The sequence below is a fragment of the Bison bison genome, unplaced genomic scaffold (assembly GCF_000754665.1).
Source record: "Bison bison bison isolate TAMUID 2011002044 unplaced genomic scaffold, Bison_UMD1.0 scf7180017864313, whole genome shotgun sequence".
Taxonomy (NCBI): domain Eukaryota; kingdom Metazoa; phylum Chordata; class Mammalia; order Artiodactyla; family Bovidae; genus Bison; species Bison bison.
The window spans coordinates 3,772,572-3,782,257 of record NW_011494885.1 but is presented as its reverse complement, the minus strand read 5'-3'; the positions used below and the strand labels follow the sequence as shown (position 1 = coordinate 3,782,257).

Genomic DNA, 9,686 nt, shown 5'->3' with positions numbered 1-9,686 from the left:
CTGGGGGTGGGGGTGGGGGCCAATGGTTGAGGAGGGCACGCTGGGAATGGGGGAGCCGGGGATGAGGATGGAAACCAAGGGTCAAGGTCAGGGTCGAGTCCCCCTGGATGCCAGCACATGAGTTACGAGTCCCCTTCTAAGTGTCCATGACCTGTACCTGTGGGGTCGTGGCTGCATGGCTACCTGGGGGTCGTGGAAACCTACAGGTATGGGTGTGAGTGTGTGCGTGCATGTGTGTGTGTGTGTATCAGGCTTGCATATGCAATCTAAGCACTAGTCTGTAACACGTACACAGTGACCTCACCTAAAACACACCTCAGTCAGGGCATCCTTCTCCCCCTAAAGGTCACCTCTCCAGGAACCTCAAACTTCAGCAGCTGCTATTGAACCACGGGCAACAGCTGGGCACCCAACACTGAACTGGCACCTCTCTGCTCTGGGTCACAGAATCCACCCCACGGAGAGCGCCCACTGACCCAGCGCTTGCGGCTGGGAACGTGTACCCACTCATGGGCTCTCTCCATGGTCCTGAGAGCTGTGATCGTATCTGACCCACTTCACAGATCAGACACTGAGGCCAGGGAACCAAAATGACCGGTCCAAATGATACAAATGAACTTACAACACAGAAAGAGACCCATAGACTTAAAAACCTAACCTACTGTTTCCTGGTTGGGTTGGGGGGGTGGTGGGCAGGGGGAAGGAGATAGTTAGGGAGTTTTGGAAGGTCATGTATATACTGCTATATTCAAAATAGATAATCACCAAGGACCTACTGTAGAGCACAGGGAACTCTGCTCAATGATATGTGGCAGCCTGGATGGGAGGGGAGTTTAGGAGAGAATAGATGCATGTACATGTATGGCTGCTCACCTGAAACCATCACTAAATTGTTAATCGGCTATACTCCAATACAAAATAAAAAGTTTAAAGTTCGGAAATAAATAAATAGATATTAAATGAAACAAACAAAACAGAAGAGCCTCGAGTGGACCTGGTAATCTCGCCTGCAGCAATTTGTGATCAGGAATATTCAGGCTCTTGCTCACAGGGCTGGCCACCGTGGGACTATTTACAACAGAGAAAACCAGAGAAGAAAGCTGGTGGGAGCCGCAGGCGAGGAGCTGACGGTGAGGACCAAGGGAGCTGTCCCGCTTGGCACTCTCCCCTCCTAAGCACAGGCTTCAGAGGGCACGATGAAGTGGCAACACAGACCAGATGCTGAGTGAGAGAATGACAGCGATCCACAACATGATTGCTAGACGGCTGGCTGCACCGCATTATGGACAGTGAATTTGATAACAGTATTGTCACAATGCTAGAGGCACTGGATCTGATGACTGCGGTGGTTGAGTGAGAGGATGCTCTTATTCTCAAAGACAGAAATAATCAGATCAAAATATGAAGGGGGTGCAGAAGCATGATGTCTGCAATTGACTCTCAAATGATTCAGGAAAAGAAAAAGGGATACATGTTGCGAGGGCCGTGGCTAAAGCTAATGTGGCCAAATATTTACAGTGGTTAAATCTGGGGTGGTCCCCAGCGATCCCTGCCTCCCTGTTTTCAGGCTCCAATCAGGGGTGGCCCCTAGCAATCCCCGCCTCCCTGTTTTCAGGCTCCTCCCACACTGTACCAGGGTTGGTCTCTGCAGCCATAGGAACTCAGCGGAAGTGATCACATGTCACTTCCAAGATTAGGTTATAAAAAAGATTGGCTTCTCTCCTGGGCAGCTCCCTTGCTCTTTTTCTAGTCGATTATGTGCTCAGGGGAAGCCGACTGTGGATCATGTGGGCCGCCCTTCGGGGAGGCCTCAGTTTCTCTCTACGTAGGCCCTCTCCCACCAGCAGCCCTACCAGTGCGCCATCTTTGTTGTTATTCTGGCTACGCAGTGCGGTATGCGGAATCTTAGTTCCCTGACCAGGGATCAAACTCTTAGCCTCTGCAGCAGACACACAGAGCCTTAACCACTGGGCCACCAGGAAGTCCCAGGAGTGCAGCATCTTGGAAGCAGACTGTCCAGCCTGGTCGAGCCTTCAGATGACTCAGCCCTGGCTGACACCTTGACTATAATCTCCCAAAAGATCACACACCAGAACCTCCCAGTTAATCTGCTTCCAGATTCCTGATCCTTAGAAATCACGTGAGGTAAGTTAATGTTTGTTGTTTCAAGCTGCTCAGTTTTGGAAGAAAGCTAATCCGTTACACAGCAACAGATAACTAAAACATCTGCTTAGAGTAGAGAACTCACATGGGTATTATTCCCACATTCTAGTCTTACAACTTTGCTATATGTTTGAAACTAACTAAAAATGAAAAGCTTAAAAATAACCCCCAAATTGAAAAATATTTTAAAAAATTCTCAACCTCAATAAAAATACAGGGACAAATACACACACACTCCCCCCAAACCAAGTCAAGAAGCAAATGACATACTGGGGGAAATAGTGAGAGTCCCTTGGACAGTAAGGAGATCAAACTGGTCAATCCTAAAGGAAATCAGCCCTGAATATTCATTGGAAGGACTGATCCTGAAGCTGAAACTCCAATACTTAGGCCACCTAATCTGAAGAACCCATTCATTAGAAAAGACCCTGACGCTGGGAAAGATTAAAGGCAGGAGAAGGGGACGACAGAGGATGAGATGGTGGATGGCATCACTGACTCAACAGACATGTGTTTGAGCAAGCTCTAGGAGACGGTGAAGGACAGGGAAGTCTGGTGTGCTGCAGTCCATGGGGTCACAAAGAGTCAGACACGAGTTAGTGACTGACCAACAAGACAGCCTAGACAAAGCTCATCTCTCTCATATAAAAAGAGCCTCTGGAAATCACTAAGAATAACAAGCAGTGAGAAAAATGGGGCAAAGGATATGATCAGACACAGTGTAGAAAAAGAAACACAACAGGCTTAAATAGGTCAAGAGATGCTCAACCTCCCTTGTAATAAGAGAGATGCAGATCAAAGGTGCCCTATGGAGCCAGGTTCAGGCACACATTACAAATAAGTCATATGTCTCATAAAGGCACTCGCACATTGCCTGTGGGAGTCTAAGCTGGCACCATTTGCTACAGCCTCAGAGGAATGCAATTCAGCAGCTGCTGTGCAAATTCTAAGCGCACCTGTGCTTTGATCCAGCAAACAGGCTTCTGGGAAGTGACCAGAGAGACACATGTACACGAGATGACAGATGTTTACTGCAGCTCTATGTGAAGGACCAAAGCCTAGACGTGGTCTAAGCGCATCAGGACAGCACGTCCGAGGATGAAAGCTCATCCAGCCCCATCTACACAAAGGAATACTTCTCCACTGTAACAAAAGGACCAAGGAAACGCCCCACGGGCTACCCAAGAACATGGATAATGTGCTACCTGCTGGGTAGAGAGAAATGTTAACCTATATTTGCACAAGGTTGTATATGCACAGAACTGGAAGAAAATACAAAAAAGTTAAGTGCTGAGGCTATGGGGAGGGGTTGGGAATGCAGGCATGGGGTGGGATACTTCCCCCCATACCTTAAAAATCCTTTTTGGAACTTCCCTGGCTGTCCAGTGGTTAAGACTCTGGGCTTCCACTGCAGGGGCGCAGGTTCAATCCCTGGTCAGGGAACTAAGATCCCATACACCACAGATAAAAAGAAAAAAAGATTAAAAAAAAAAAAAAAAAGGTTTTTCATGATTGAACCATGTGAATATACTACCTAATGTCAAAAGGGACAAATGTTTGAAATGGATGAGAAGAAGAAAAGTAAGGCTAAAAGAAGACTTCATACCAAAAGTGCTGCCAGCAGCTTCTACACGCTGGTATTTTGGGTGATTTGTTTTTCTTCTTAGTTCTTTTCTGTATTTTTTAAATCCTCTAGAGAAGCATGAAATTATTTTTATAATTACATTTTTTTTTTAAAGCTCCCACATGAGTGGACTGTTTACTGAGAGATTCCAACTGCCCGTGGGGAGATGGGAAGATGTTAAGATGTTCAAGTCAAGCAGAATTTGAGAGAAGCACAGGAGTGGGGGGGCATGCATCTTCCCACATGGCAGGCAATGAGCGGGTCGCTGATCTGGGGTTGAGGAAGCTGACAGAGGCCTTTACCAGCAGGAACCTCATGAAGGAGCAGCTGGATTGGTCCATAACGTGCTTGGGCAGTGCGTACTGCCACCCCTCCACATCCACAGGGGCTCACCCCCTCAGATACCAACATCCAGGGATGCTCAAGTCCTTTATACCCATGGTGCATATTTGCATATAACCTACACACAACCTTTCACATATTTCAAATCACCTCTAGATTACCTATGATGGAGAAGGCAATGGCAACCCACTCCAGGACTCTTGCCTGGAAAATCTCATGGATGGAGGAACCTGGTGGGCTGCAGTCCATGGGGTCGTGAAGAGTCGGACATGACTGAGCGACTTCACTTTCACGCACTGGAGAAGGAAATGGCAACCCACTCCAGTGTTCTTGCCTGGAGAATTCCAGGGGCGGTAGAGCCTGGTGGGCTGCCATCTATGGGGTCGCACAGAGTTGGACACGACTGAAGCAACTTAGCAGCAGCAGCAGCAGATTACCTACAATACCTAATAAATGGCGCTAGTGGTAAAGAACCCACCTGCCCATGCCAGAAACATAAGTGACGTGCATTCAATCCCTGGGTTGGGAAGATCCCCTGGAGGACGGCATGGCTACCCACTCCAGTATTCTTGCCTGAAGAATCCCATGGACAGAGGGGCCTGGCGGGCTACAGTCTATGGGGTCGCAAAGAGTCAGACATGACTGACGTGACTTAGCACGCATGCACACACACACAATGTCAATGCTATGGAAGTAGTTGTCTGCATATTCACATGGTGCTTTTTGGAACTTTCTGGAATATTTTTCCCCGAATATTTTCCATCCACTGGTGGTTGAATCCAGTGGAGCAGAATCTGCAGATTCGGAGGGCCGACTGGATACCCTCTGATGCAGCAATTCTATTTCTAGACATTCACCCTATGGGCATTCTCACGCACGAGCAAAGTCCGGTATAAGAGTATGTATGAAAGGGAATGTTCGTTAGCGATTCCATGGGACTGGATACCTTAAGTGTTCACCAATAGGGGACTGAATAAGTGAAGTCTTGCACATCTACAAAATAATAAAATAAAGATCTCAAAAGGTCTGGCAGACTAAGGCCCAGAAGCCAAAGGTGGCCTGCCGCCCGCTTGGCCCGACCATTTTGGACAGCCCGCAAGCTAAGAATAGTTTTTACGCTTTTAAATGGTTGAAAACAAGTCAGAAGAAGAAGAATATTCTTTGACTCTGATAGGAGATTCAAATTTCAGTGTGCATAAGTAAGGCTTTATGGGAGCCCACCCACGCTCATTCATTTATCTAGAGCCATTTCTAGGCTATAGTGACAGTCCCGCAAAGCCCAAAACGTTTACTACTGGCCCTTCATGGAAAATTCGCCGGGCTTCTCTCTCATACTCCAGGACTTTCGACATGTCGGTCCTGTTGAAGCACGTTACATACACTAATTCATTTATTCCTCACAACAGCCATTGTCCTCATACCCATTTGTCAGTTCAGGAAGTTGAGGCCCAGGGAGGTTAAGGGGCTTGGGGGAGGCTCCATCTTGGTACTGATGGCCACCCAAGGAGCGAGTCCAGACAAGCACCTGCAGGTATGTGGCGCTGAAGTGGTAGATCACATACGTGCCTTGCCCTGCTCTCAACCACAGCACTCAGAAGGGCTCCTACCAGCCCCGAGCTCTAGCTGAGGATGGAAGGCTCGCAGAGGGGACTGCCCTTGCCCCAGGGACCCAGGCCCACGTCTGACCACCCAAAAACAGTAGTTTCAACCTGAGTCTCTCCTAGTCCAGGTGGCCCCTGGCCCCTGCCCTTCCTTCCTGTATAGAGATGACCAGAGGAAATCTTGGCCCCTGTCCCTCTGGACTGACCCGCGCTTGATGCCACAAACACAACAGCTAAAACAATCATTTGTTGTTGAGTCGCTAAGCCACGTCCAACTCTTTTGTGATCCCCATGGACCGAAGCCCGCCAGGTTCCTCTCTATCCACGGGATTTCCCGGACAAGAATACTGGAGTTGGTTGCCATTTCCTTCATCAGAGGCTCTTCCTGACCTAGGGATCGAACTCGCCTCTCCTGCAGTGGCAGGCAAGTTCTTTACCACTGAGCCACCTAGGAAGTCCCCAAGTAATAATAACAATAGCAAATATTTTTGGACTGTTTACTCTGTGCAAAGCACATAGCAACTCAGTTACTCGTCCTAGTAGACGTATAAAGAAACTACTATCCCCATCTTCCAGGTGAGGAAACTGAGGTTCAGCAGTTACAGGGACTTGCCCAGGGTTAGCACAAGGCCTGGCACATACTTAGCGCTCTCTTTTCCCTAAACAACAGTTGATGGAATGAAGAAGCTGGTTGCTTCCAGTCACATGGTGAGTAGCAGAGCCTGAGAGTGAAATCATGGCTATTGACGGGCAAAGTCTAGCTGATTTTCTGCCTGCATGGCCCTCGCTCATCTTATTTCCTCCTCTTTCTGCCTGTCCTAATCTACCTACCCATGGATCCTTTTTGAACAAGTGCAACATCTGTCCCTCCAGAATAAAAGGGGCCCATCCCAACCTCTCATATGCTGATGTGCTAATGACTCATATGAGACAAAGTCTATTTCTCTCATATGTAAAGAGTTTCTACAAACCAACAAGAAAATGACCAGCAACTCAAATTTGAAAATGGCCAAGTGTATCAACAGATAATTCCACAGAAAACACAAATAACTCTAAATCTATAAAAACCTGCCCAGCCTCATTTACAGTAAAAGAAATACAAATTAAAACAGAAGAAGACACTGTTTTTCACTTACCCAAGTGGCCAAGTTCAATATCACTTGAGGGTGAGGGCAAACAACCAGAGATCATATACTGATCAACCACAGATAATCCATTAAACCAATTTATACTCTACAGGGAGCAGTTTGGCAGTATCTGTCACAATTACAAACGCATATGCTCTCAGACCTAGCGATGTCCTTTTAGAATGTATCCAACAAAGAGACATATGTACAGAGTTGTACTTTGCAGCCTTGCTCATCCGACAGCTAAAGACCAAAAGTGACCTAAATTCCCGACAACAATATCTGGTTACATAAAGGGCACCTCCACACAATGGAGTACTATGCGATCATGTAAAAGAATGGAGTACAGTCTCCAAGATGAACCTCTAAATGATAAACGGTGCAGAATGCATGTAGAGTACTGCTTTTGTTTTCGTAAAAATGGAAGGAAAAGAACCCTGTTGTCTTTTTGTTTGCCCCTTCGTAGGAAAGGAGTGGAAGAAACCCCCTTGGGGAGGGAAAGCCAGGCTCGGATCTAGACCTCTTGGTGTCTTCCTCAAAATGTGAGATACTTATCCAGACAGGGAAATGATCATTCTAGGACCTAACCATGTGTCCCTGACTAGAGTGTGGTCTCAAGCATCCACGGCCGTCAGGAGACCCTCAGGAAGCATCTGGGGAGCCAAGGAGAGCACCGCTTCCCAAGCCAGCGAGACAGAGAGGCAGGCAGGGCAGCCAGAGAGCGCGTGGAGAGGGTGGGGAAGAGGGGCGAGGGGCAGGGCTGGTCTGCGCTGGGACAGAGGCTGCTGGGGTTCGTCTACCTGGGGGGCCGGCGCCGGGGAGGCCTGGCTGTCGGGGGCCTGAGGGCCAAGGCCAGCTCCTTTGGCGACAGGGGTGGTCGGGGCTGGGTCTTGGGCGGGAGGCGGGGCGCTGACTATGACCGAGGCGGGCACGGAGAGGTGGGGGCCCTCTGTGGAGAGGGGCTGCTGGCTCCTCTCCTGCAACGGGCAGCCCACAGCGGGTCAGAGGCCACCCCCACACACCCAAGGCCTCTACACCCCAACTCCCTGCCCCCACGGGTGCTCCGGAGAAGGGGGTAGTGGGAACCAGTTAGAGGACACCCAGAGGCTAGACGCCGAAGTCAGGGGATTGGGAGCCCCCAGAGTCCAGGGGGCTTCACCTGGGGTAGCTCAGTCCCCTTGGTTCCATGAGTCATCTTCCGGCTCCACCCCAGCATCCATCTCTCCCGCCCCGTCTGTCTGTCTGTCTGTCTGTCTGTGTCTCACCTGCTCTCTCTCTTGGACCCTTCTCCAACCCTCCAGCAAGAGGGCCGCCTCTCTGTCCCTCCCCTCGTCTGTCTGTCTTGGTGTCAGTCAGCTGGGCCCTGTCGCCCCGGGACCACCTCCTCGGTGACCTGGGGCAGGGGTGGCAACTCTGGGCACCCTTCCTGGCCCCCGGGCCCCCCCCACCCACTTGCTGCTTCAACCGCATCTGGTTCCAGCTCTGGGCCCCCTCTCCACATAGGCCCCTTCCCCTGCCCTGGCGGCCTTGGTTACCTGGGGCAGAAACATCTGCAGGGAGTCCTGAGTGAGGACGGCCGTGGGGGCAGCAGAGGGTGGCTGCCCCAGGACAATCTTCTCCGGGCTGGACGCCAGGCCAGGGCTGGGCTGTGGGGTGGTGGCCTGAGCTGGGGCGGCAGCCTGTGGGGTAGGGGCCTGTGGTGGCGGCGGCGGCTGCTGTTGCTGCTGCGGCTGCTGGAGGCCCAGAGGCAGTGGGGTGCTGACCGTGGGGGGCGCCTGGGGCGCTGTCTGCACTGTGAGGACAGGCGTAGCCTCCCCACCAGCGGCGGGGGTGCCGGGCTGCACCAGACCGTCGGGGGTGTTGAGCATGGCCACGGCGCTGGGGGGCAGGGTGACCCCCTGGAGGACAGTGGTGGCGGCCGTCCCGGCGGCGGCCGGCTGGCTCTGCGTGGGCAGGCTGCCGGCGGCCAGCGACACGGGCATCTGGAAGAGTGCCGGCTGGCCCACCTGGAGGGGGGCAGCCGAGAGAATGTGGGCAGCGCTGTGGGCCCCCGAGTGGGGGGCCAGCACGGGGCCCAGGCTCAGCGGGCCCGCCAGGTTCTGGTTGGTGAGGATGGGGTTGGCGATGAGCTGTCCGCCCGCGTGGGGGGCCGTGGCTGCCAGGATCTGCCCGCCCACGTTGGCTGGCAGGGCTGAGAGTGGCTGAGGGAGCTGGACCGCCGACGTGCCAGGCAGCAGGAACTGGTTCTGGCCCGGAAGCATGTGCTGGGCGGGGATGACGATGCTGCTGCCTTGGTTCAGGAGGTGCACGCTCATGGGCTTGCTCAGGGTCCCAGGGGGCTGTGGGGCGGCCGCCCCCGTGGTGGTGGCCGGAGGCGGCTTGAAGACGTTGGCCTGCAGGGTGGGCGCTGGGAAGCCCGACAGCACCACGTTCTGGCCGGCCTTGCCCGCCGCCATGAAAGTCAGGTTCTGGGGAGCCTTGGGTGGCTGCGGGAGGCCCCCAGCCTCGCCCTGGATGGTGAGCGTGGCACCCGCGGGGGCGAACGGCTTGGGAGTCAGCTGGTAGAGCTTTGGGGGCAGCACGCCGGCAGGCTTGGGCTGGATGGGTGTGGGCGTGCGGTGCAGAATGACGTTGGGCGCTTGAACCAGCGGCGACGTGCCCAGGCCGGGGGCCACCGCCAGCGGCTGTCCTGAGGGCGCCCCGCTGGCCGCCGCCGGGGCGGCTCCCGCCCCTCCGAACACTGAGTTCCCATTGAGTGTGGTGGCCACGGCGGCGGGGAGGTTCTTCTGGAGGACCAGGCCGGCCCCCTGGGGGGAGCCGCCAGTAGAT

General features: G+C 52.6%; 1 protein-coding gene across 1 annotated transcript in view; it reads right to left on the bottom strand.

The window, feature by feature from the left end:
• The window catches only part of GLTSCR1 (glioma tumor suppressor candidate region gene 1), a 35,882-nt gene that overhangs the window by 7,573 nt on the left and 18,623 nt on the right, over positions 1–9,686 (bottom strand). The window contains 2 exon segments of the mRNA XM_010852720.1: positions 7,478–7,834; positions 8,393–9,682. Coding sequence (XP_010851022.1) covers positions 7,478–7,834; positions 8,393–9,682 — 1,647 coding nt within the window.